The sequence below is a fragment of the Oncorhynchus mykiss genome, chromosome 18, assembly GCF_013265735.2.
Source record: "Oncorhynchus mykiss isolate Arlee chromosome 18, USDA_OmykA_1.1, whole genome shotgun sequence".
In the NCBI taxonomy this organism is placed as follows: Eukaryota; Metazoa; Chordata; class Actinopteri; order Salmoniformes; family Salmonidae; genus Oncorhynchus; species Oncorhynchus mykiss.
In genome coordinates this window covers 9,513,056-9,541,007 of record NC_048582.1, presented here as the reverse complement: position 1 = coordinate 9,541,007, position 27,952 = coordinate 9,513,056, and the positions used below count along the sequence as shown (strand labels likewise).

The 27,952-nt window shown below is 44.5% G+C and overlaps 3 protein-coding genes across 7 annotated transcripts in view; 2 read left to right on the top strand and 1 right to left on the bottom strand.

Moving 5' to 3' along the window:
• The window catches only part of LOC110495570 (trafficking kinesin-binding protein 2), a 49,488-nt gene that overhangs the window by 9,988 nt on the left and 11,548 nt on the right, over positions 1-27,952 (bottom strand). For 2 of the 4 annotated variants that reach the window (XM_036951731.1, XM_036951734.1), the window contains exons 4-10: positions 4,133-4,180; positions 3,545-3,621; positions 3,318-3,434; positions 2,752-2,961; positions 1,130-1,208; positions 872-1,002; positions 713-787 (exon numbers count right to left, since the gene is read on the bottom strand). In XM_036951731.1, the coding sequence (XP_036807626.1) occupies positions 713-787; positions 872-1,002; positions 1,130-1,208; positions 2,752-2,961; positions 3,318-3,434; positions 3,545-3,621; positions 4,133-4,180 (737 nt within the window). Of the gene's footprint in view, positions 1-712; positions 788-871; positions 1,003-1,129; positions 1,209-2,751; positions 2,962-3,317; positions 3,435-3,544; positions 3,622-4,132; positions 4,181-7,293; positions 7,339-27,952 lie in introns of all 4 variants that reach the window. The other 2 variants (XM_036951732.1, XM_036951733.1) reach the window with 2 other exon arrangements.
• LOC110495573 (zinc-binding protein A33-like) lies at positions 12,705-14,838 on the top strand. Its single transcript, XM_036951744.1, has 2 exons — positions 12,705-12,832; positions 13,460-14,838. Exon 2 carries the CDS (start codon positions 13,469-13,471, stop codon positions 14,363-14,365), a length of 897 nt encoding a protein of 298 aa, XP_036807639.1. The 5' UTR covers positions 12,705-12,832; positions 13,460-13,468; the 3' UTR covers positions 14,366-14,838.
• LOC110497029 (E3 ubiquitin-protein ligase TRIM39-like) lies at positions 15,029-20,745 on the top strand. 2 transcript variants are annotated; one of them, XM_036951743.1, is made up of 2 exons: positions 15,029-15,321; positions 19,185-20,745. In XM_036951743.1, the coding sequence occupies exon 2, from the start codon at positions 19,187-19,189 to the stop codon at positions 20,459-20,461; it is 1,275 nt and encodes a 424-aa protein (XP_036807638.1). In that variant the 5' UTR covers positions 15,029-15,321; positions 19,185-19,186; the 3' UTR covers positions 20,462-20,745. The 2 variants fall into 2 exon arrangements, with proteins under 2 accessions (XP_036807638.1, XP_021428707.2); XM_021573032.2 differs by having other exon boundaries at positions 19,178-20,745.

Below are 27,952 nucleotides of genomic sequence, written 5' to 3'. Positions count from 1 at the left end.
CACAGTTAACCCTCTGCTAGCTAGTTCAGCTACACAACAACACAGTTAACCCTCTGCTAGCTGGTTCAGCTACACAACAACACAGTTAACCCTCTGCTAGCTGGTTCAGCTACACAACAACACAGTTAACCCTCTGCTAGCTGGTTCAGCTACACAACAACACAGTTAACCCTCTGCTAGCTAGTTCAGCTACACAACAACACAGTTAACCATCTGCTAGCTGGTTCAGCTACACAACAACACAGTTAACCCTATGCTAGCTAGTTCAGCTACACAACAACACAGTTAACCATCTGCTAGCTGGTTCAGCTACACAACAACACAGTTAACCCTCTGCTAGCTGGTTCAGCTACACAACAACACAGTTAACCCTCTGCTAGCTGGTTCAGCTACACAACAGTTAAATACCCACACTTCATGACCGTATTCCACACATACTCATTCTTCAGTAATAAACACCTTAACTTAAACCTTGATGCAGCTAATAACATTGAACACAAATTCACTGCTTGTGTCAACATAGCAGACGAAACCCAAGATAATATTTTAAATACTACAACTCTGGGCCATATCATACTGCTTATCAGGTGCAGTTCTGCTCTGACATATAGCGGTGGTTCAAATGATGTTGGAGAGTTCGGAAAAAGGGCCCACCTTAAGGCACTTCTATGGAGTCAGAGTTCATTGAACTGTTCATTGCTAGACAACTCACCTCTGCAGTGAGTGATCTCTGGGCATCTTTCGAGGCCTGTAGGTGAATCCTCAGCTCCTCTTTCTCCAGGGCCAGCTGGAAACACACTTCCTTAGTACTATTCCTCTACAAGTATTACTACAACATCAACTTCAAACTGCGCTCTTCCTCTCCCCTCACCTCTTTGACGCGGTGTTGGAGCTCTACTATCTGGGAGAGGAGCTGGGAAATCTCCTCCTGGTGTCGCATCACCTCTTCATTCTTATGGGACAGCTCCTCTGTCAGGTTCACCATCTGACTGTTGGACTCACCTGAACCAACCCACACCCACACAGCTCTTTAATCATTAGAGATCAATAACCTAATTACTTGTTAATTGACCTGATTCATTCCTTTTTTGTGTGTGTGTGTGTGTGTGTTTGAGTGCATGTGACTCACGTAGCTCCTTGACACAGTCGCTGACCAGCTGTTGTTCTTTCTCCTCGAAGGTGATGGTCTCCGTCTTCAGATGACGGGCCTGGTCGGACCATAGGGTTTACAGTGAGGTGTTAGGAACTATCAGATGATGGGCCTGGTCGAACCACAGGGTTTACAGTGAGGTGTTAGGAACTATCAGATGGCGGGCCTGGTCGGACCATAGGGTTTACAGTGAGGTGTTAGGAACTATCAGATGACGGGCCTGGTCGGACCACAGGGTTTTACAGTGAGGTGTTAGGAACTATCAGATGATGGGCCTGGTCGAACCACAGGGTTTACAGTGAGGTGTTAGGAACTATCAGATGACGGGCCTGGTCGGACCATAGGGTTTACAGTGAGGTGTTAGGAACTATCAGATGGCGGGCCTGGTCGGACCACAGGGTTTTACAGTGAGGTGTGAGGAACTATCAAATGACGGGCCTGGTCGGACCAGAGGTACAGAGGTTAGAGTAAGGTGTGAGGGGCCTGGTCGGACCAGAGGTACAGAGGTTAGAGTAAGATGTGAGGGGCCTGGTCGGACCAGAGGTACAGAGGTTAGAGTAAGATGTGAGGGGCCTGGTCGGACCAGAGGTACAGAGGTTAGAGTAAGGTGTGAGGGGCCTGGTAGGACCAGAGGTACAGAGGTTAGAGTAAGGTGTGAGGGGCCTGGTCGGACCAGAGGTACAGAGGTTAGAGTAAGGTGGGGGGGGCCTGGTAGGACCAGAGGTACAGAGGTTAGAGTAAGGTGTGAGGGGCCTGGTAGGACCAGAGGTACAGAGGTTAGAGTAAGATGTGAGGGGCCTGGTCGGACCAGAGGTACAGAGGTTAGAGTAAGGTGGGGGGGGCCTGGTAGGACCAGAGGTACAGAGGTTAGAGTAAGGTGTGAGGGGCCTGGTCGGACCAGAGGTACAGAGGTTAGAGTAAGGTGTGAGGGGCCTGGTAGGACCAGAGGTACAGAGGTTAGAGTAAGGTGTGAGGGGCCTGGTAGGACCAGAGGTACAGAGGTTAGAGTAAGGTGGGGGGGGCCTGGTAGGACCAGAGGTACAGAGGTTAGAGTAAGGTGGGGGGGGCCTGGTAGGACCAGAGGTACAGAGGTTAGAGTAAGGTGGGGGGGGCCTGGTAGGACCAGAGGTACAGAGGTTAGAGTAAGGTGTGAGGGGCCTGGTAGGACCAGAGGTACAGAGGTTAGAGTAAGGTGGGGGGGGCCTGGTAGGACCAGAGGTACAGAGGTTAGAGTAAGGTGTGAGGGGCCTGGTCGGACCAGAGGTACAGAGGTTAGAGTAAGGTGTGAGGGGCCTGGTCGGACCAGAGGTACAGAGGTTAGAGTAAGGTGTGGGGGGCCTGGTCGGACCAGAGGTACAGAGGTTAGAGTAAGGTGGGGGGGGCCTGGTAGGACCAGAGGTACAGAGGTTAGAGTAAGGTGGGGGGGGCCCCACTATGAAGCGTTTAAAAGCCTGGACCGCATAAAGTGCACAGTCGGAGTAGAATTGGCACGGACCACAGATCTGGGATCAGATCACCCTAACGTTTATCCTAACCTTAACCCTATGGGTCCTGGTCAAAAGTAGTGAACTCTAGGAAATAGGGTGTCATGTCAGCTATACCTCAGAGCGTAGGGCCAGGTTCTCCTCTTCCAGATCAGACATTTTCCCCTGCAGGGCCTCCAGCTGGCTGAGGGCCACAGCTGGTGCTAGGGGTTGGCGGGGGTGCAGCGGCGTTGAGCAGCTGGAATCAGTCTCACTCTCCTCCGAAGCGCTGGCCACCATCCGCAGCAACTCATCCTTTTTCCCCAGCTCATGTTGTAGCTGGTGCACCTGGGACAGGGGGGGTCAGAGGGGGTGTGGTGTGTACAGTAGTGTGTGTGCGTACAGTAGTGTGTGTGTGTACAGTAGTGTGTGTGTGTCCAGTAGTGTGTGTGTGTGTGTGTGTACAGTAGTGTGTGTGCGTACAGTAGTGTGTGTGTGCGTACAGTAGTGTGTGTGTGTGTACAGTAGTGTGTGTGTGTGTACAGTAGTGTGTGTGTGTACAGTAGTGTGTGTGTACAGTAGTGTGTGTGCGTGTACAGTAGTGTGTGTGTACAGTAGTGTGTGTGCGTACAGTAGTGTGTGTGCGTACAGTAGTGTGTGTGCGTACAGTAGTGTGTGTGCGTACAGTAGTGTGTGTGTGTTACCTGGTCCAGGGCCTGTGCTAGCTGTTCCTCCACAGACTCATTGCGTTCCTGGAGCAGGTGGTTCCTCTGAAGCAGAGACTGACCAATCCGAGCGGCCAGCTCCAAGTCCCGGTCCCGCTGCAATCAATGATACATACAACAGTTAGTCCACCAATCACGCGGTCAGAATCATCAATGACAACTAATCACCGCCATGTGTCAAAGACCGTGCACCAATGAGAGCCCACCTCAGCCAATAGATGTGTGACAACCTCAATGTCATTGTAGGTCTTGGTCATCTGCTCCACCCTATCAGCACTGAGAACTGGAGAGAGAGAGAGAGCGAGAGCGAGATAGATAGAGAACAGGAGAGAACGAGAGAGATGGCGAGAACGAGAGAGAGACAATCACATTTTAGCAGGGGAACAAGAAAACACGGCAGCATACACACACATACATGTATACTGTACACACACACACCAAAATAAGCAACACGTTCATGCACAAAGACACAGACTATATATGCTAATGCATGCGCCTCCATGCAAGCACACCAACTTTCCTGTGAAACAGCCTAAGACACTACAAGCTATGCATCCACACACTACTAGATGCCAGGACAAGCCCACTAGTGGCAGTAGACATAGTGTGTGAGTGTATGCTGTCCTAAGGTATAGCAAGAGAAAGACTCCAGAGCTCCAGGGGGCCACTCAGCCTAGTCTAATCCAGGTTTGAGAGCACTGTCTGGGCCTACTGGAGGACTGAAGCCCTACCCCTCACGCTCTGGAGCTATCCATGGAGAAAGATGCAGAGAGAGATAGAGGGAAGCACTTTACCTCGGGAGCCAGGGTGAGAGTAGGAAGAGGGATCCAGGGAAAGATAAGCTGGAGGAAGAGAAAGAGAGACAACGGAGGACAGGGAGGGGAATGAGGGAATAACAAGGAGAGACAACAGAGGACAGGGAGGGAAAAGAGGGAATAACAAGGAGAGACAACGGAGGACAGGGAGGGGAATGAGGGAATAACAAGGAGAGAGAGAGAAAGAGATGTTAGATGGCAAGAAAGAGGGGAATCAGCTGAGCAGAGAGAGAAGAACCTAGGAGAGAAATACCAGCTGAGCAGAGAGAGAATAACCTAGGAGAGAAATACCAGCTGAGCTGAGAGAGAATAACCTAGGAGAGAAATACCTACAAATCAAGAGAGCAATAGAGAGATAGAGGGAGAGAAAAAAGATAGTGAGGAACAGAGATATAGGGACAGAAAGAGAGAGCAGAAGCAGGATAAATCATGTGTGTACTTTAGATAGGGTTAGGGGGATTAGGATGAGTGGTTTGTTTGGGTTCAGCACCTGACTCAGAACCGCAACCCCAGCAGCGCTGCCAGATGGCCCTGGGTAGAGAGATACCAACCCATTTTATTTATTATGGTCAACCTTGACCCCTGGCCTCCAACCCCAGCCTGACCCTTTACACGAGGTCAACCTGGTAACCATCAAATAAAACAGCATTCTATGTAATACTATGTGTGCATCATGTTTATTGCAATTCAGCTTGTAAATGGAAGGGAAAATACATTCACAACGTCATGTCAGTGGCAGTTTACCTAGCCTAACACCTCTGGTTTGGTGGACAGATGACGGGCAGACCAGCAGCAACAGAACACAGCAGACTAGGAGACAGTGCTCCTCTGGTTTCAACTGCTGTTTACTGAAGCTGCAGTACCAAGTCACTTCGCTACTTGTATTAAAGTCTCCATTTTGATAAATCACAGATATAATATGTACATACTTCTCATACTAGTTTTTCCTTCTACTTTTTATTACTACTTGTTATTTTTGGCGCTTTTGTATTTGGCATTTGATTTTTGAATGATATTGTACAGCATTTTTGAGAAGAGTTAGCGAGCGTTTCACTGTACTGTGTGCACGTGCCTAATAAACGTTGATTTGATTGACTGGCCATATCTGATTGTGAAAGTGGAAGTATAAAGTGCAATAACTCTCCTGCTCCTCATCGTTCTACACACAGCGACACAGTCAACCTTCTGTCAAGACAAAAAGGGACCCCCCCCCCAGGTAAGTAGAGAAAGAGATTAACCTGGATTATTTACTCTGTAATCACACTGCTTTGTGTTTCTCACCTGTTCTGTTTTTACTTCAGATTTGTTTTTAAAAAAAATCTGGAATAATTTGTGAATTGACAATGTTACAAGTATGTTAAATGTCACTTATCCAAAATGTGAACTTATCTTATCCAAAATGTGAACTTATCCAAAATGTGAACTTATCCAAAATGTGAATTTATCCAAAATGTGAACTTATCCAAAATGTGAAAACATTTACATTTAAGTCATTTAGCAGACGCTCTTATCCAGTGAGTCACAGTCAGTGAATTCATCTTAAAATAGCTAGGTGGGACAACCACCTCAGTCATAGTAAGTATATTATTTTCTCTTACTACTCTGTATTAAAAGCAGGGTCTGTCTGTGGAAAACTGAATCAATATCATTTCGGTAGAACTACATGTACATACACACGTCTTACCATATAAAGATAAATGTAGTGTTCAAATAGGGAATTCCTATGTCATTTTGGCTAATTCCAGGAAGTCCTTTCATGTTATAGTTGCTCCACAGACAGACATGGAAAACGCTGACTTATCACAACTGCTAGGGGCTTCCTGTCCTGACCATATTTGGTAAGAAGAGGTCCAGTGCAAGGCAGAAGGAAACTGAAAGTGGGTTGATGTTCTTTCACAGATCTCCATACAATTTTCTGTTCACAAAACTTGTTATGAAAAAGGTCCACTAAGTTTTGTAGACTTGACTCATTGACAACCTTTCAATCTGTATACAGATTGGACGTTTCATCCATCATGTTGCTCCTCTTGTCTGCCTTATCACTGGACTTCCTCTTCTTACCAAATATGGTCAGGACAGGAAGCCCATAACAAACGTGAGGATATCCTCTATATGTGATCCATCCCCGTTCTCCTTATCACATCTATAGTGCATCCATAACCATAAAATGTCCTTCCTGGAACGATAAAGCCTTATACTGAAATTCGCTATTTGAATACTAGAGGACAACCTGTCACATCCACTAGGGGCTCCATCTCCTTACCATATCTGAAACTGGGTTGACATTCAGCAAAACGTTTTCATAGATGAAAATCTGATTTCACTACAATTTTCTGTTCCCAAAACTAGAATCCGTTATGAATAAAATCCACAAGGTTTTGTAGACTTGACTCTATGCCAACCAGGGCTCTAAAGTCCAACCATATTGGTTGAATTACCAGTTAATTAACAATTAATTAATTTAAACAGTTTGAGTACATGTCTATAACGGCAGGTATAATTCAAAACTACTTGTCAGCGATTGGATCACACGTTCCATTCAATCAGAGGACGGCCTAATTCAAAGCACACTATTTGGTTGCGTGGGTTTTTGTCCCATATACACCCCCTATTTCTAAGGAGGAAGCTGATTGGAATAAGAAAGAAAATGGCTGGTCCAAACGCCCTTCTGTTGGAGAAAGCCCAGACTTATACGTGCAGTAAAACAGAATGGTGAACGCAGCAATCAGTCTGGTGCCACAAGGTTATGAACGATCTAAGGTGAGCTATACGAATATTCGGTTCCTCCACAGAGTGAGAAAAGGTTTGGCACTTGGGACAAATGCCTGTGACCGATAGCGTGCAACATTTTAAAGTAGTCAACGGAGTGGGACTTGCTGTGGGTTAGGGAGAGATCAGATAACTCCATCCAGATCAGTTGAAGGGATCAGACACTACTGAGCAGACACTCCAGCGTGGAAGGTGGCAGTAAATCACCAACATTGGCTCTACAACCCCTCAAAAACAGGAAAGAAGAAAATGTACCAACTACTTTAAAATGGAGCTGGCCCTCCATGACACTCCCCAATGCCAAAGATAAGAGGTTCCACGTGCACCCTCTAAGACCTGCTAGAGACAAAGTCCTGACATCAGGGACTTACTTGGGTTTTGGATTTGTCCTGAATGTTTTTGGCTTGTAGATGTGTCTGTGGAGGGTTTAGAAACAAATGGAAGGATTTACAAAAAAGCATTAAGGTTGTCCCGTTCCACTCAATAGCTGAAGGAGTGAGACCAAAAAAGCAGGACCTATTCAAACAAAGGACTGATCTCCTCTGGCTCAGTAGGTCACAGCCCCAAACGCTGTGATGTTCACACAGAGTAAGACCAACCAACATGAAAAAATACAAAACCATTTTGTAGAACTGAAACAGCCCCTTTCTCTTGGTCACAGATGGACAAACATCACTTTGTACTTAAAGCGGGAGTTGCAACAAGTCGGCAGGCATTTAAATGGCATCTGTGCATTGCTCAGAGCCAGCAGGGAAGACGATTCACTATCATCAGTTCTATGAAAATGGTGCCATATTGTACTTTCACAAAATATATTATTTTACAGTTATAAGGAAGGTGAAATCATATAGTTAGTCAATAGATCATTTAATTATTACTATATTTAGAAGGCATATCAGTCATTTCAGGCCCCATTCAACCACTTTGGTTGAATAGGAGCTACATAACATGATATTTACCTGGGCTCCCTAGTGGTACAGCGTTCTAAAGGCACTGCATCTCAGTGCTAGAGGTGTCACTACAGACCCTAGTGGCACAGCGTTCTAAAGGCACTGCATCTCAGTGCTAGAGGTGTCACTACAGACCCTAGTGGCACAGCATTCTAAAGGCACTGCATCTCAGTGCTAGAGGTGTCACTACAGACCCTAGTGGCACAGCGTTCTAAAGGCACTGCATCTCAGTGCTAGAGGTGTCACTACAGACCCTAGTGGCACAGCGTTCTAAAGACACTGCATCTCAGTGCTAGAGGTGTCACTACAGACCCTAGTGGCACAGCATTCTAAAGGCACTGCATCTCAGTGCTAGAGGTGTCACTACAGACCCTAGTGGCACAGCGTTTTAAAGGCATCTCAGTGCTAGAGGTGTCACTACAGACCCTAGTGGCACAGCATTCTAAAGACACTGCATCTCAGTGCTAGAGGTGTCACTACAGACCCTAGTGGCACAGCATTCTAAAGGCACTGCATCTCAGTGCTAGAGGTGTCACTACAGACCCTAGTGGCACAGCATTCTAAAGGCACTGCATCTCAGTGCTAGAGGTGTCACTACAGACCCTAGTGGCACAGCATTCTAAAGACACTGCATCTCAGTGCTAGAGGTGTCACTACAGACCCTAGTGGCACAGCATTCTAAAGGCACTGCATCTCAGTGCTAGAGGTGTCACTACAGACCCTAGTGGCACAGCATTCTAAAGACACTGCATCTCAGTGCTAGAGGTGTCACTACAGACCCTAGTGGCACAGCATTCTAAAGACACTGCATCTCAGTGCTAGAGGTGTCACTACAGACCCTAGTGGCACAGCATTCTAAAGACACTGCATCTCAGTGCTAGAGGTGTCACTACAGACCCTGATTCAGAGGTCTAAGACACTGCATCTCAGTGCTAGAGGTGTCACTACAGACCCTAGTGGCACAGCGTTCTAAAGGCACTGCATCTCAGTGCTAGAGGTGTCATTACAGACCCTGATTCAGAGGTCTAAGACACTGCATCTCAGTGCTAGAGGTGTCACTACAGACCCTAGTGGCACAGCATTCTAAAGGCACTGCATCTCAGTGCTAGAGGTGTCACTACAGACCCTAGTGGCACAGCATTCTAAAGACACTGCATCTCAGTGCTAGAGGTGTCACTACAGACCCTAGTGGCACAGCATTCTAAAGACACTGCATCTCAGTGCTAGAGGTGTCACTACAGACCCTAGTGGCACAGCATTCTAAAGGCACTGCATCTCAGTGCTAGAGGTGTCACTACAGACCCTAGTGGCACAGCATTCTAAAGACACTGCATCTCAGTGCTAGAGGTGTCACTACAGACCCTAGTGGCACAGCATTCTAAAGACACTGCATCTCAGTGCTAGAGGTGTCACTACAGACCCTAGTGGCACAGCATTCTAAAGGCACTGCATCTCAGTGCTAGAGGTGTCACTACAGACCCTAGTGGCACAGCATTCTAAAGACACTGCATCTCAGTGCTAGAGGTGTCACTACAGACCCTAGTGGCACAGCATTCTAAAGACACTGCATCTCAGTGCTAGAGGTGTCACTACAGACCCTAGTGGCACAGCATTCTAAAGACACTGCATCTCAGTGCTAGAGGTGTCACTACAGACCCTAGTGGCACAGCATTCTAAAGGCACTGCATCTCAGTGCTAGAGGTGTCACTACAGACCCTAGTGGCACAGCGTTCTAAAGACACTGCATCTCAGTGCTAGAGGTGTCACTACAGACCCTAGTGGCACAGCGTTCTAAAGGCACTGCATCTCAGTGCTAGAGGTGTCACTACAGACCCTAGTGGCACAGCGTTCTAAAGGCATCTCAGTGCTAGAGGTGTCACTACAGACCCTGATTCAATTCCGGGCTGTATCACAACCGGCTGTGATCGGGAGTCGGGAGAATTTGATCTTAACCGACTTGAATAGTTAAATAAAGGTTCAATTTAAAAAAATTCAAATGTTAGCATCATTTTTCTACTATGTACTTGAGCTTGTGTCCTCAAAAGTCAATGACTACACCTCAGCAACTAAAACCATTTTTACCAGGAAGGTGAGATTTAACCATATGCAGCATTATTAGTTATTGTTTATGGCCCTCTCATAATTGGGTATCAATGTCTATTAAGGTATAAATCTACTTTTTGCTACGACCTCTAACAGGATATATCTAACTCTGTGGCTGTCCTTTTATTGCCATTATGTAAACTAAAGTAGTCTAGTGGGTGGGACTTGTTCTGGGTTAGGGAGGGATAACAGAATTCCATCCAAGCCAGTGGAAGGGATCAACCAATAAATCATATTCCTGAACAAATACTCCAGTACAGCAGGGGACAGTAAAACTCTAAAATGAAGACAGCTACATTTCTAACTCTGTGGTCTTCTATTAGGTTTCAGAAATGTCCACCTCCAGCAATGTCCTGTCTGAAGAGCAGTTCCTGTGCTCTGTCTGTCTGGATGTGTTCACTGAGCCAGTCTCTATTCCATGTGGACACAACTTCTGCAAGGCCTGTATCAGTGAATACTGGAACAGCACTGCCCTGTGCCAGTGTCCACTGTGTAAGGACACATTCAACAGAAGACCTGCCCTAAAAACCAACACAACACTCAGAGAAGTTGCAGATCATTTTAAGAGGATGAAGGTCTCAGACAGAGAGGAGTCCTCTTCCAAGCCTGGAGAAGTAGCACAAGTGCAGCAGATGGTCCAGGAGCGACTGGATCCTGAGCTGAGGAGGTTACAGCAGTGGTCAGTGGATGTGACTCTGGATCCTGATACAGCACACTGCAAGCTCATTGTGTCGGAGGACAGGAAACAAGTGAGCTATGGAGACATACGGCAGATTCTCCCTGACCTCCCAGAGAGGTTTGAATGTTATCTATCGGTCCTGGGAAAGGAGGGCTTCTCCTCAGGGAGATTCTACTTTGAGGTTCAGGTTAGAGGGAAGATTGAATGGCAGGTAGGAGTGGCCAGAGAGTCCATCATCAGGAAGGGCCCAACAGCTGTAAGCCCTGAGGGTGGACTCTGGGCTCTGTATATGAATAGGAATAAGTATATAGCCAAGGACACACCCCATATGCACCTCTTCCTGAGTCAGAAACCGCAGAAGGTGGGGGTGTTTGTGGATTACGAGGAGGGTCAGATCTCCTTTTATGATGTAGAAAACAGGTCTCATATCTACTCTTTCACTGGTTGTATCTTCACTGAGAAGCTATATCCATACTTGAACCCCTGTGATAATGAGGAGGGTTCAAACTCAGCCCCATTGGTCATCTCTCCTGTCAATCACACTGACTGAATTGGGGTCCAAAAAGGCAGAAGTGCTGATAATATTGGGCCGCTTTCCAGGGGGTCTGCCAAGTAGTCGTACACCAAATTTCATGACATCTAGGTGTTTAACATCATGTCAGAAACCACATCAATAAGATATTATAATCTGAAGCCTGACTGCAATGTATCTAACGTGGTGGTCAATGATTGGTTCATTTGTGCAGCATGACTTCTTTGCGGCCTGTTTAGACCATGATGTTTGATATGGTTTTGGTGTTAAAATCAGAGGATAATGCTTGGAATCTGATCTACAGTAGAATATGTTTTAGTTGGTGTCTTTGTTCCCATTTATTTTCCCCCATTTTTCTGTATAGTGTGTTGAGACGTTGTTTGGATTCATTTGGGAGTATGTCCTGAATTTTACAAATCTAGTACAATGCATAACATTTCTAGTGAGTTTTAGTTGCATGTGGTCCATGTGAAATAAACAAGATAAAATAAATAAATGCTTTGTTCTTGTTTTTATGTGTGTAAAATTGTTTATAAGGGTGATGCAGTGGAACAGAGGGGTTACTGCAGCAGTGCCTTGAATTAATCTGAGTCCCACAATGGCCTCTAGATCTGGCTACCTCCCAGCACCTCAATACTCTACCTCCCAGCACCTCAATACTCTACCTCCTTCTACCTCCCAGCACCTCACTACTCTACCTCCCAGCACCTCAATACTCTACCTCCCAGCACCTCAATACTCTACCTCCCAGCACCTCAATACTCTACCTCCTTCTACCTCCCAGCACCTCACTACTCTACCTCCCAGCACCTCAATACTCTACCTCCCAGTTTAACAGTCTGATGGCCTTGAGATAGAAGCTGTTTTTCAGTCTCTCGGTCCCTGCTTTGATGCACCTGTACTGACCTCGCCTTCTGGATGATAGCGGGGTGAACAGGTAGTGGCTCGGGTGGTTGTTGTCCTTGATGATCTTTATGGCCTTCCTGTGACATCGGGTGGTGTAGGTGTCCTGGAGGGCAGGTAGTTTGCCCCCGGTGATGCGTTGTGCAGACCTCACTACCCTCTGGAGAGCTTTATGGTTGTGGGCGGAGCAATGGCCGTACCAGGAGGTGATACAGCCCGACAGGATGCTCTCGATTGCGCATCTGTAAAAGTTTGTGAGTGCTTTTGGTGACAAGCTAATTTCTTCAGTCTCCTGAAGTTGCGCCTTCTTCACCATGCTGTCTGTGTGGGTGGACCATTTCAGTTTGTCCGTGATGTGTATGCCGAGGATGTGTACGCCGGCTGGGGATGCCGTCTGGGCCTGCAGCCTGGCGAGGGTTAACACGTTTAAATGTTTTACTCACGTTGGTTGCGGTGAAGGAGAGCCCGCAGGTTTTGGTAGCGGGCCGTGTCAGTGGCACTGTATTGTCCTCAAAGCGAGCAAAGAAGTTGTTTAGTTTGTCTGGGAGCAAGACATTGGTGTCCGTGACTGGGCTGGATTTCGTTTTGTAGTCCGTGATTGACTAAGTTGTGTGCAGAACAGGGAGGAGTTGAGTGATAACATTTAGCTAATGTGAAACTGCATAACTCTCCTGCTCCACATCACTCTACACACAGATACACAGTCAACCTTCTCACAAGACAAAGAGGAAAAACACACCCAGGTAAGTAGAGAAAGAGATGAATATGGACACTGGTGATCATTTTACTCCAAAATCACATTACTTTGTGTTTCTCAGCTGTTCTTTCTTTGATCTTTGTAAAACAATCAGGTAAAAATGTGAGAATTGACAATGTTACAAGTACGTTGAAAGTCACTTCTCCAAATGTAAAGACATTTAGTGCATGTGCTCCATAATATACAAAGGTAGAACAAATTATACATCTCCTGGATATCGTTTCTCTATCTACAGTACTCTGGGTAAAACGCATGGTCTGTCTGTGGAACACTGAATCAATATTATTTTAGTAGAGCTATATACACTCTTGTTTAACCTTCTAAAGATACCTTCCAACACTGACTCATTCAAGGAAGTCATTTTATAGAACTGGTTTTTCCACAGATAGAATGGGGAAAACAAGATTGTTCACACAGAGACATGCATCCTTTTAAAGTAGTCTAGTGGGTGGGACTTGTTCTGGGTTAGGGAGGGATCACAGGATTCCATCCAAGCCAGTGGAAGGGATCAATCAATAAATCATGTTCCTGAACAAGCACTCCAGTTCAGCAGGGGGCAGTAAAACTCTAAAATGAAGACAGCTACATTTCTAACTCTGTGGTCTTCTATTAGGTTTCAGAAATGGCCACCTCCAGCAATGTCCTGTCTGAAGAGCAGTTCCTGTGCTCAATCTGTCTGGATGTGTTCACTGAGCCAGTCTCTATTCCATGTGGACACAACTTCTGCAAGGCCTGTATCAATGAATACTGGAACAGCACTGCCCTGTGCCAGTGTCCACTGTGTAAGGACACATTCAACAGAAGACCTGACCTAAAAACCAACACAACACTCAGAGATGTTGCAGATCATTTTAAGAGGATGAAGGTCTCAGACAGAGAGGAGTCCTCTTCCAAGCCTGGAGAAGTAGCACAAGTGCAGCAGATGGTCCAGGAGCGACTGGATCCTGAGCTGAGGAGGTTACAGCAGTGGTCAGTGGATGTGACTCTGGATCCTGATACAGCACACTGCAAGCTCATTGTGTCGGAGGACAGGAAACAAGTGAGCTATGGAGACATACGGCAGATTCTCCCTGACCTCCCAGAGAGGTTTGAATGTTATCTATCGGTCCTGGGAAAGGAGGGCTTCTCCTCAGGGAGATTCTACTTTGAGGTTCAGGTTAGAGGGAAGATTGAATGGCAGGTAGGAGTGGCCAGAGAGTCCATCATCAGGAAGGGACCAACGGCTGTAAGCCCTGAGGGTGGACTCTGGGCTCTGTATATGAATAGGAATAAGTATATAGCCAAGGACACACCCCATATGCACCTCTTCCTGAGTCAGAAACCGCAGAAGGTGGGGGTGTTTGTGGATTACGAGGAGGGTCAGATCTCCTTTTATGATGTAGAAAACAGGTCTCATATCTACTCTTTCACTGGTTGTACCTTCACTGAGAAGCTATATCCATACTTGAACCCCTGTGATAATGAGGAGGGTTCAAACTCAGCCCCATTGGTCATCTCTCCTGTCAATCACACTGCCTGAATTGAGGTCCAATAAGGCAGAAGTGCTGATAATATTGGGCCGCTTTTCAGGGGGTCTGCCAAGTAGTCGTACACCAAATTTCATAACATCTAGGGGTTTAACATCATGTCAGAAACTACATCAACATGATCATCTGAAGCATGACTGCAATATATCTAACGTGGTGTTCAATGATTGGTTCATTTGTGCAGCATGACTTCTTTGCGGCCTGTTTAGACCATGATGTTTGATATGGTTTTGGTGTTAAAATCATAGGATAATGCTTGAAATCTGATCTACAGTAGAATATGTTTTAGTTGGTGTCTTTGTTCCCATTTCTTTTCCCCATTTTTCAGTATAGTGTGTTGAGACGTTGTTTGGATTCATTTGGGAGTATGTCCTGAATTATCCAAATCTAGTACAATGCATCCAATTTCTTGTGAGTTTTCATTGTATGTGGTCAATGTCAACTAAACATAAATACAGTGAATGAATGTGTTGTTCTTGTTTTTATGAGTCCAAATAGTTTATAAGGACAATGCATCCCAGAGGGCAGTGGAACAGAGGGGTTACTGCAGCAGTGCATTGTAGTAATCTGAGACCCACACTGACCTCTAGATCTGGCTGTTCCCTCCACCTCCCTCTACCTCCCAGCACCTAGGCTTAAAATACATACAGGCCCTGGTGCCATCTGAGACACAGGAAGAAACAGACATGTTGACTGGACCGACACTGGGCTCTGATACATTTATACATGACTTGAACACAAACAGCTAGTTTTCCTTTACCAAAACAAAATTAGTTGTCAAATAAACTAAACTAAGCCAAGCAGAGAAAGTGCAACAGTTAAGTTCTGTCCAGAACAGGGAGGTGTTGAGAGATACCTTTTTGCTAAAGTGAAAGTACAACTGCATAACTCTCCCCTCTTGACAGAAGGTGGACTGTGTAGAGCAACGAGGAGCAGGAAACACACCCAGGTACGTACAGAAACACAAATATTAACCTGGACATGGGTGATTATTATTTTAATAAGTATTGTTCTTTCTGTGATCTCTGTTAAATTCAGACTACAATCTGATAATTGACAATGTTACAAATACGTTTAAAGTTACTTCTCCACATGTAAATACTAAATGTGTTCCATAATATACAAGAGTAGGTCAAAAAAAACACACATCCTGGATCCCTGGTCTCTACCTACTCTGGATTAAAAGCATCGCCTGTCTGTGGAACACTGAATAAATATTGTATGGGTAGAACTACATACACTCGTCTTAGCATCTAAAGATATAATTAGCATTCAAATAGTGAATTTCTATCCAACGCTGACTCATTCAAGGAAGTCATTTTATACATATGGAGCTCCACAGATGGAAAGGGGGAAAACCCAGATTATTTACAGATACAGTGCCTTGCGAAAGTATTCGGCCCCCTTGAACTTTGCGACCTTTTGCCACATTTCAGGCTTCAAACATAAAGATATAAAACTGTATTTTTTTGTGAAGAATCAACAACAAGTGGGACACAATCATGAAGTGGAACGACATTTATTGGATATTTCAAACTTTTTTAACAAAACAAAAACTGAAAAATTGGGCGTGCAAAATTATTCAGCCCCTTTACTTTCAGTGCAGCAAACTCTCTCCAGAAGTTCAGTGAGGATCTCTGAACGATCCAATGTTGACCTAAATGACTAATGATGATAAATACAATCCACCTGTGTGTAATCAAGTCTCCGTATAAATGCACCTGCACTGTGATAGTCTCAGAGATCTGTTAAAAGCGCAGAGAGCATCATGAAGAACAAGGAACACACCAGGCAGGACCGAGATATTGTTGTGAAGAAGTTTAAAGCCGGATTTGGATACAAAAAGATTTCCCAAGCTTTAAACATCCCAAGGAGCACTGTGCAAGTGATAATATTGAAATGGAAGGAGTATCAGACCACTGCAAATCTACCAAGACCTGGCCGTCCCTCTAAACTTTCAGCTCATACAAGGAGAAGACTGATCAGAGATGCAGCCAAGAGGCCCATGATCACTCTGGATGAACTGCAGAGATCTACAGCTGAGGTGGGAGACTCTGTCCATAGGACAACAATCAGTCGTATATTGCACAAATCTGGCCTTTATGGAAGAGTGGCAAGAAGAAAGCCATTTCTTAAAGATATCCATAAAAAGTGTTGTTTAAAGTTTGCCACAATCCACCTGGGAGAGACACCAAACATGTGGAAGAAGGTGCTCTGGTGAGATGAAACCAAAATTGAACTTTTTGGCAACAATGCAAAACGTTATGTTTGGCGTAAAAGCAACACAGCTCAGCACACCATCCCCACTGTCAAACATGGTGGTGGCAGCATCATGGCTTGGGCCTGCTTGTCTTCAGCAGGGACAGGGAAGACGGTTAAAATTGATGGGAAGATGGATGGAGCCAAATACAGGACCATTCTGGAAGAAAACCTGATGGAGTCTGCAAAAGACCTGAGACTTGGACAGAGATTTGTCTTCCAACAAGACAATGATCCAAAACATAAAGCAAAATCTACAATGGAATGGTTCAAAAATAAACATATCTAGGTGTTAGAATGGCCAAGTCAAAGTCCAGACCTGAATCCAATCGAGAATCTGTGGAAAGAACTGAAAACTGCTGTTCACAAATGCTCTCCATCCAACCTCACTGAGCTCGAGCTGTTTTGCAAGGAGGAATGGGAAAAATGTCAGTCTCTCGATGTGCAAAACTGATAGAGACATACCCCAAGCGACTTACAGCTGTAATCGCAGCAAAAGGTGGCGCTACAAAGTATTAACTTAAGGGGGCTGAATAATTTTGCACGCCCAATTTTTCAGTTTTTGATTTGTTAAAAAAGTTTGAAATATCCAATAAATGTCGTTCCACTTCATGATTGTGTCCCACTTGTTGTTGATTCTTCACAAAAAAATACAGTTTTATATCTTTATGTTTGAAGCCTGAAATGTGGCAAAAGGTCGCAAAGTTCAAGGGGGCCGAATACTTTCGCAAGGCACTGTATGTGTGTATGTACAGTGGCAAGAAAAAGTATGTGAATCCTTTGGAATTACCTGGATTTCTGCATAAATTAGTCATCAAATCTGATCTGATCTTCATCTTAGTCACAACAATAGATGAACATATTAGTTTAAGCACACTAACACACAAATTATTGTATTTTTCTTGTCCATATTGAATACATCATTTTAACATTCACAGTGTAGGATGGATAAAGTATGTGAACCCCCAGGCTAATGACTTCTCCAAAAGATAATTGGAGTCAGGAGTCAGCTAACCTGGAGTCCAATCAATGAGATTGGAAATGTTGGTTAGAGCTGCCCTGCCCTATAAAAAAAAAAATCTGCAAAACTTGAGTTTGCTATTCACAAGAAGCATTGCCTGATGGGAACCATGTCTCGAACAGAAGCGATCTCAGAAGACTTAAGAATTGTTGACTTGCATGAAGCTGGAAAGGGTTACAAAAGTATCTCTAAAAGCCTTGATGTTCATCAGTCCACAGTAAGACAGAATGTCTATAAATGGAGAAAGTTCAGCACTGTTGCTACAGGAGAGTCCGTCCTGCAAAGATGACTGCAAGAGCACAGAGCAGAATGTTCAATGAGGTTAAGAAGAATCCTAGAGTGTCAGCTAAAGACTTACAGAGATCTCTGGAACATGCTAACATCTCTGACGAGTCTACGATACGTAAAACACTAAACAAGAATGGTGTTCATGGGAGGACACCCCGGAAGAAGCCACTGCTGTCCGAAAAAAACATTGCATCTGAAGTTAACAAAAGAGCACCTGGATGTTCCACAGCGCTTCTGGCAAAATATTATGTGACAGATGAAACTACAGTTGAGTTGTTGAAGGAACACACAACAATATGTGTGGAGAAAAAAAAGGCACAGCACACCAACATCAAAACCTCCTCCCAACTGTAAAGTATGGTGGACGGCGCATCATGGTTTGGGGCTGCTTTGCTGTCTCAGGGCCTGGACAGCTTGCCATCAGACAGAAAAATGTATTCCCAAGTTTATCAAGACATTTTGCAGGACAATGTAATGTTATCTGTCCTCCAATTGAAGCTCATCAGAAGCTGGGTGATGCACCACAACAAAAACCCAAAACACAAAAGTAAATCAACAACAGAATAGCTTCAACATAATAAAATATGCCTTCTGGAGTGTCCCAGTCAGTCCTGAAATCAATACAATTTAAAAATGCTGTGGCATGACCTCGAGAGCGGTTCACACCAGACATCCTAAGAATATTGCTGAACTGAAATAGTTTTGTGAAGATGAATGGTCCAAAATTCCTTCTGACCGTTGTGCAGGTCTAATGCGCAACAGAAAAGGTTTGGTTGGGGTTATTGCTGCCAAAGAAGGGTCAACCTGTTATTAACTTAAAGGGCTCATTTCGTTTTTCCATCCTACATTGTGAATGTTTACACGGTGTGTTCAATACAGACATGAAAGCATAAGTGTGTTATTAGTTTAAGAAGACTGTGTGTGTCTATTGTTGTGACTTAGATGAAGATCAGATCAAATGTTATGATCAATTTATGTAGAAATCCAGGTAGTTCCAAAGGGTTCATATACTTTTTCTTGCCACTGTACAAATGCCTGTGATGGCATGTAGCATTTTAAAGTAGTCTAGTGGGTGGGACTTGTTCTGGGTTAGGGAGGGATCACAGAATTCCATCCAAGCCAGTGGAAGGGATCAATCAATAAATCATATACCTGAACAAACACTCCAGTACAGCAGGGGGCAGTAAAACACTAAAATGAAGACAGCTACATTTCTAACTCTATGGTCTTCTATTAGGTTTCAGAAATGTCCACCTCCAGCAATGTCCTGTCTGAAGAGCAGTTCCTGTGCTCTGTCTGTCTGGATGTGTTCACTGAGCCAGTCTCTATTCCATGTGGACACAACTTCTGCAAGGCCTGTATCAGTGAATACTGGAACAGCAGTGTCCTGTGCCAGTGTCCACTGTGTAAGGACACATTCAATAGAAGACCTGACCTAAAAACCAACACAACACTCAGAGATGTTGCAGATCATTTTAAGAGGATGAAGGTCTCAGACAGAGAGGAGTCCTCTTCCAAGCCTGGAGAAGTAGCACAAGTGCAGCAGATGGTCCAGGAGCGACTGCAGAAGGTTAAGGAGATCAAACTCTCAGTAGAGCTCAGCCAGAGAGATGCAGAGAGAGAGATAGCAGGAAGTGTGGAGGTCTTCACTGCTCTGGTGCGCTCCATTGAGAGAAGTCAGGCAGAGCTCATTGAGGTGGTTGAGGAGAAGCAGAAAGAAGCTCAGAGGCAGGCTGAAGGGCTCATTGAAAAACTGGAGCAGGAAATCAGTGAGCTGCTGAGGAGAGGCACTGAGCTGGACCACCTCCACCAGAACTCCCCATCCCCAATCAAGGACTGGTCTGAGATCAGTGTTCACAGGGATCTGCATGTAGGAACTGTGAGGAGAGCTCTTTCTCAGCTGGAGGAGATGCTTCATAATGAGATGGAGAAGTCGTGTAATGCTGAGCTGAAGATGATACAGCAGTGGTCAGTGAATGTGACTCTGGATCCTGATACAGCACACCCCAAGCTCATTGTTTCTAAGAACAGGAAACAAGTGAGCTATGGAGACATACGGCAGAATATCCCTGACAACCCAAAGAGGTTTGGACGTTATCTATCGGTCCTGGGAAAGAAGGGCTTCTCCTCAGGGAGATTCTACTTTGAGGTTCAGGTTAGAGGGAAGATTGAGTGGGAGGTAGGCGTGGCCAGAGAGTCCATCATCAGGAAGGGCCCAACAGTTAAAAGCCCAGATGCTGGACTCTGGGCTGTGAATATGAAGGGTGAGAATAAGTACGAGATCATGGACACACCCCCTATCCCCCTCTTCCTGAGTCAGAAACCCCAGAAGGTGGGGGTGTTTGTGGATTACGAGGAGGGTCAGATCTCCTTTTATGATGTAGAAAACAGGTCTCATATCTACTCTTTCACTGGTTGTACCTTCACTGAGAAACTATATCCATTCTTGAACCCCTGTAATAATTCTGAGGGTCCAAACACAGCCCCATTGGTCATCTCTCCTGTCAATCACACTGACTGAATTGGTGTCCAATAAGGCAACAGATGACTTAATCTGATTATCCTAATTGTTATTTGCTCAACACATCCAATTGTAAAGAGTGTTGTTAATAATAATGGGGCACGTTCCAGGGGTCTGCCATGCAATCACAAACCAAATTTCACAACACCTGGACAGGTGTTTAACAACATGCCAGAAACCCCATCAATATAAAATCTTATTAGTCACGAGCCGAATACAACAGGTGTAGTAGACCTTACAGTGAAATGGTAACTTACGAACCCATAACCAACAATGCAGTACAAATAAGAAATAAAAGTAACTAGTAATTAAAGAGCAGCAGAAAACTCGGACCTAGACTTGGTGCTCCGGTACCACTTGCCGTGCGGTAGTAGAGAGAACAGTCTATGACTAGGGTGGCTGGAGTCTGACAATTTTTAGGGCCTTCTTCTGACACCGCCTGGTATAGAAGTCATGGATGGCAGGAAGCTTTGCCCCAGTGATGTACTGGGCCGTACGCACTACCCTCTGTAGTGCCTTGCGGTGGGAGGACGAGCAGTTGCCATACCAGGCGGTGATGCAACCAGGCGGTGATGCTCTCGATGGTGCAGCGGTAGAACCTTTTGAGGATCTGAGGACCCACGGAAACGTGAGCGTGAAAACCCCAGCAACATTGCAGTTCTTGACACACTCAAACCACCTGGCACCTACTTCCATACCCCCGTTCAAAGGCACTTACATTTTATGTCCTGCCCATTCACCATCTGAATGGCACACATACACAATCCATGTCTCAATTGTCACAAGGTTTAACAATCTTTCTTTAATCTGATCTACAGTAGAATATTAAGTTAGATCTTTTGATTTCTTTTTCACATTTTCAATATAGTGTGTTGAGACATTTTGGGATTATGTTGTACTACTGAATTAGCTAAACCTAGTATAACCCATTACACGTATTGTGAAATGTACATTTTTCATTGTGTGGTCCCTGTCAAAAAAACAAATCAATTAAATATTATGTTCTTGTTTGGGTCTAATATTGTGTAAAAAAAATGCTTCCCAGGGGGCAGTGGAACAGAGAAGCTGGGCGGTATATTGTATTTGACCATATACCCTGGTATGGATGAACAGACCAGTTTGGGTTTTTACTTTACCTTCTATTACGGTATTTCAATGTTTGGTTTGTTAAATGAATTTGCCCCTCCGTCAAATCATAATGTCCTTTTTTAATAGTTGATTCTGTTTGCTGCTTGAGTCGTCACTCTTGCTCCTCCTGCATCCCACACCAGGCCCCGCCCTCCAGCCCGGCACTCCAGCCCCGTCACTCCAGCCCCGTCACTCCAGCCCCGTCACTCCAGCCCCGTCACTCCAGCCCCGTCACTCCAGCCCCGTCACTCCAGCCCCGTCACTCAAGCCCCGTCACTCAAGCCCTTGCCCTGCCATTCACTCCGTTTGCATGGCCAGATGCAACAAGATGTTGCTGACAACGATACAGATTTCCACTTTGCTTCTTATATAAATCACATTTTACTTGTCACATGCACCGAATACAACAGGTGTAGGTAGACCTTACTGTGAAATGCTTCGTTACAAGCCCTTATGCAGTTAAGAAAATGTACAAAATAAACGACAGTAAAAAATATACAAAAATAACGAGGCTTTACACAGGGGGTATCGGTACCGAGTCAATGTGCGGAGGTACAGTGCAATTAGTCCGGGTGGCCATTTGATTAGTTGTTCAGCAGTCTTATGGCTTGGGGGTAGCAGCTGTTAAGGAGGCTTCTGGACCTAGACTTTTTTTATAACCCAATCCTGATCTGCACTTCTCCACAACTGACCTGTGGGCCTTTCAGAACAGGTGTGTGTGTGTATATATATATACACACACACCTGTTCTGAAAGGCCCCAGAGTCTGCAACACCACTAAGCAAGGGGCACCACCAAGCAAGGGGCACCATGAAGACCAAGGAGCTCTCCACAGGTCAGTTGTGGAGAAGTGCAGATCAGGGTTGGGTTATAAAAAAATATCAGAAACTTTGAACATCCCACAGAGCACCATTAAATCCATTATTTAAAAAATGGAAAGAATATGGCACCACAACAAACCTGCCAAGAGAGGGCCGGCCACCAAAACTCACAGACCAGGCAAGGAGGGCATTAATTAGAGGCAACAAAGAGACCAAAGATAACCCTGAAGGAGCTGCAAAGCTCCACAGCGGAGATTGGAATATCTGTACATAGGACCACTTTAAACCATACACTCCACTGAGCTGGGCTTTACGGAAGAGTGGCCAGAAAAAAAGCAATTGCTTAAAGAAAAAAATAAGCAAACACGTTTGGTCTTCACCAACAGGCATATGGGAGACTCCCCAAACATATGGAAGAAGGTACCCTGGTCAGATGAGACTAAAATTGAGCCATCAAGGAAAGCGCCATGTCTGGCACGAACCCAACAGCTCCCATCACCCCGAGAACACCATCCCTGGGATGTTTTTCCAACTTGGAAACTGGTCAGAATTACAGGGAAATTCTTGAGGGAAACCTGTTTCAGTCTTCCAGAGAGTTGAGACTGGGACGGAGATTCACCTTCCAGCAGGACAATGACCCTAAGCATACTGCTAAAGCAACCCTCGAGTGGTTTAAGGGGAAACATTTAAATGTCTTGGAATGGCCTAGTCAAAGCCCAGACCTCAATCCAATTGAGAAACTGTCATATGACTTAAAGATTGCTGTATACCAGCGGAACCCATCCAACTTGAAGGAGCTGAAGCAGTTTTACCTTGAATAATGGGCAACATCCCAGTGGCTAGATATGCCAAGCTTATAGAGACATACCCCAAGAGACTTGCAGCTGTAATTGCTGCAAAAGGTGGCTCTACAAAGTATTGACTTTGAGGGGGTGAAAACTTGAGTGCATAACTACTCTGTTTTTTTGTTTGTTTCACAAGAAAATATATTTTGCATCTTCAAAGTGGTAGACATGTTGTGTAAATCAAATGATACAACCCCCCCCGACCCCCCCCCCCCCCCCCCCCCCCCAAAAAAAACGACTTTAATTCCAGGTTGTAAGGCAACAAAATAGAAAAATGCCAAGGGGGGTGAATACTTTCGCAAGCTACCGTAAACCCACTCAGCGTCTGAGAAAGCAATTACCGATGAGTGACTTATTAACGGTCTGACAAACATGGTTGAACCTTTGTCTGCAATAAAATGACTGAGACGATCTCTCTGCTAAGGCAAAGACACTGTATATTATGATGAGATGTTCTCCGCCCTAACAATTGGAGTCGTCCCAAAGGTGGGAAGGCTGGCGGTCTGCTTATCACCGTAACCCGCATGGACAGATTCACGGGATTGGACCCTCTCGCGTCACCTCTTCCTCTCTGGCTAAGGTTTCTGTTTCAGAAACACTTCCTGTCTAGAGTTCAAGGGTAGGAGGTCATCAAACCTGGATGTCCTTAGCTTTGAAAAAACATACCATATTAGAGTAATTTCTTAATTCAAAATCATAATGGTTTATTATTTATTCATAATCTATTTTCAGATTCATATTGAAAAGATATGCAGTAGAGGGGAATGAGAAAGCGTGGGAGATTAGGACCACAGATCTAGGCTAGTCTTCAGATCTAGTCTTCAGCGTTACAGTGTAAAGCCTCTGATCTAGGCCAGTCTTCAGGGTGGCATACTGGTATTAGTGCTGAGTCCTATAAACCAACCCCACATGTGATTTAGTACTACTCTGTCAGCAGGCAAGACTGGGGTAGGCCTATAGATCACCCACAGATGACAAAAGCACAATTCTGATTCTCCCATTACTATGGAGCGATATTAGTGCAGCAGTGTGTGCTGGGGCTTTGATCCTTGAGGAGTGAACGAGTGCACACTTGTCATAAATTAGGCTTATGATTAATATGCTGTGAATAAAACACAGCAAACTCCTTGGGGTTAGGGTGATTATATAATCACAGGGAGGGGAATCAGTAGCCGTGTCCAAACATCCATACTTGCGTCCTAAATTGTAGGCCGTTTGAGTATGCGAGAAACTAGTTTAATAGTGTGACATTTCGGAAATCTAGTATACTTTAAATGTCCGGAAGTCATACTCATTTAGACTAGGACAACAGCTGATCAATTAGACACGGTATGCGCTACCTTAATCAACGAATAGGACAACAGCTGATCAATTAGACACGGTATGCACTACCTTAATCAACGAATAGGACAACAGCTGATCAATTAGACACGGTATGCACTACCTTAATCAATTAGACACGGTATGCACTACCTTAATCAATTAGACACGGTATGCACTACCTTAATCAATTAGACACGGTATGCACTACCTTAATCAATTAGACACGGTATGCACTACCTTAATCAATTAGACACGGTATGCACTACCTTAATCAATTAGACACGGTATGCACTACCTTAATCAATTAGACACGGTATGCACTACCTTAATCAATTAGACACGGTATGCACTACCTTAATCAACGAATAGCGGGAAACTACGCAATCGCGCATGATGCGTTCTCAGTATGCCGAAAATATTCCGTTTTATAGTATGTGAATTTGATCAAATAAAGTATGCTTTATGCCAGAATGTTATACTGATTTCGGCTTTTCATCTGGTAGAATTCGCTGCACACTTTACAGGAATTTCGCAGCCAATGCCTTAGTTTTTATATTTAAATATCTTCAAGTAAACAACAAAACAACCTAGAAGATGGTGAATAGCTCAGCTTCTGCAGTGGAGTCCAAATGTAAGTAGTTTTTGTTCTCCTTAAAATGATCATGACCATTTGTTAAGGGAATTTTTTATCTGTAATGACTAATTATGTATACATTTCAATCAGGATGTACTAATCAGAATACTATTATGTTACTGTATATGTACTAATCAGAATACTATTATGTTACTGTATATGTACTAATCAGAATACTAAATGTTACTGTATATGTATGAATTTTCTTATCTGATCCCAGTACTGAAAATAATGTGTGTGAATGTGGTCAAGAGTTTAGTAACAATGACGGTCTGTTCCTTGGTACAAATGAATCAGACTGGCTAGAATGCTTATCTACACAAGAAAACCTTGACTCGTAAATTATATTAAATTGGTAGGGAGACGGATGTGGGAAGGCTTGAGACACAGCCTTGGTACTGGAACGGAGATGGCACGGGGTAGTGTTAGAACTAATGATGTCATTTTCAGTTTATAACCTGTGGTAACCTGTATTGTGGCAGTACTCTCTTGAATAAAGGCTGTTACTTGACTTTTAAGACCGGGCTCTGTCCATTCCTATAAAATAAGGGTCTTACAAATTCTTATGAATTGACAGTGTTTAATTTTAATTGGGAATTAAAACAGAGGAATTAAATTCCTTCAACACCATTTCGACGTACCGTTACAACATACCTGCAGCATGCCACCGCACTTCATGTAGCTACTTACGTGATTCAGTAACACTAGAAGTTATAACTGTTCAACAGTAACGTTGGCATCGGGGTTACTTGCTGTTGAGCGACGATGTCATATCATTACTCTAGCTAGCTATTAGTTGTAAACATCAGGACTTGTGTTCAAACTTGTTACAGGGTCTGATGACAATACCAGGCATTTCATTCAGTGGTGAACACCGCAGGAGAAATGCCGCAAAAAAGTAAGTCATGAGGCCGTAGATCACTCTCTTGCCACCTCACTAATTATTGCCACTAGCTATAGTGAACCTTAGTAACGCGGTAGCCTACACTTTTCCACAGCAGTGCTGGTCCCAACACTTCTCTGTCTCCTGATTTGTCACGTCGGTTTATCTGTGTTAAACTGCTTGTAAAGTGCATGCTATGCATTAGTTTCTACCTAAACGGTTACGGTCTGAATAGGTCTAGCTAGCTAGACCGGTAAATGTTTACTTACAACATTCAAAAGTGCACTTGCACATCGGAGCTCTCTTGTTGCAGGTGCATGGTAACAATAAGTTGAAAATAATAATCACTTCGCCAGAGCTTTCTGCTTTACTAAACTAAGTAAACCATATTTGGTATAATAATAAGTGCTGACATTTTTATTGCGCTTTTCATAATCAAACAAACAATCTCATGAGTAGCCTAGCTCGTTGGCTAGGTCAACCAATAGAGGCCAAGTCTGAGAGGGACAGTGGATGGCTTGATCAGAGGAGATGACCAGGGAGAAGGCTGATGAAGATCGAGTCCGGTAATGATCTTGTAGCGGGCTAGCTACTCTGGGAACCAGCGGGTTCGGGCCGTGGATTTACTACATACTGTTTACTGAACAGTACATGCTAAATAATAAGTAGTAGGCAAGCCAGAGTCCGAACACGGCCAGTTCTAGTCACTGGGTTTCTAAGTGACAGACGACGTTGGATGGATGCCAACTGACGTAAGTTCACCTGATCATGCTGCCTGTAAAAGCTAACTAGGCCTAGTCTATATCAAAACAATCAAGACTGATAGTTAGGAACATCCAAGTGATGCTAGACACAGAATACGTAAAGAAAGTCTTACTATCAACTTAAGTCTTCCTCTATAAATTAATCCATCACATTTTTAGGCATAACTGTTTTACAGTAACAGTTGTTAAATCTTTACATTAGATCTATCCTCATCCCCCCCATCCTAACACTCCCACTTATCTCTCTATACACACGCCGTCACTCCATTCCAATCCACACCCCCTTCGTCTCTGGAGGGTACCATTCAGTAGGGATAAGGGGTGCCGGATTGAGACTCATTAAAATATGACATGCCATTTCTGTCTGGCTGCCCCGGGGTCTAATAGCTGCTGTTTTCAACTCTCTAGAGACAGCAGAAGTGGTAGAGCTACTCTTAATGATCGGCTATGAAAAGCCAACTGACATTTACACCTGAGGTGCTGACTTGTTGCACCCTCGACAACTACTGTGAATATTATTATTTGACCATGCTGGTCATCTATGAACATTTGAACATCTTGGCCATGTTCTGTTATAATCTCCACCCGGCACAGCCAGAAGAGGACTGGCCACCCCTCATAGCCTGGTTCCTCTAGGTTTCTTCCTAGGTTTTGGCCTTTCTAGGGAGTTCTTCCTAGCCACTGTGCTTCTACACCTGCATTGCTTGCTGTTTGGGGTTTTAGGCTGGGTTTCTGTTCAACACTTTGAGATATCAGCTGATGTACGAAGGGCTTTATAAATACATTTGATTTGGTTTCTGTACAACACTTTGAGATATCAGCTGATGTACGAAGGGCTTTATAATTACATTTGATTTGATAACTGCATGGCGGTCTTCATTTACCCTCAGAGAGAAGTGGAGCAAGTGTCCCACTGGCCCTTATCTGAACAGGAGCTTAACGCCCCACTGAACAACCCTCCAGGCAGTACACTGTGGGCTGTGCCAAGAGAAACTGTCTGACCCCCTAAATCTTATTGTACCCCTTTACTGTCCCAGTAGGATGCATTGCATACATACAGTACATGCCAACGCCAACACACACCGTCCACACA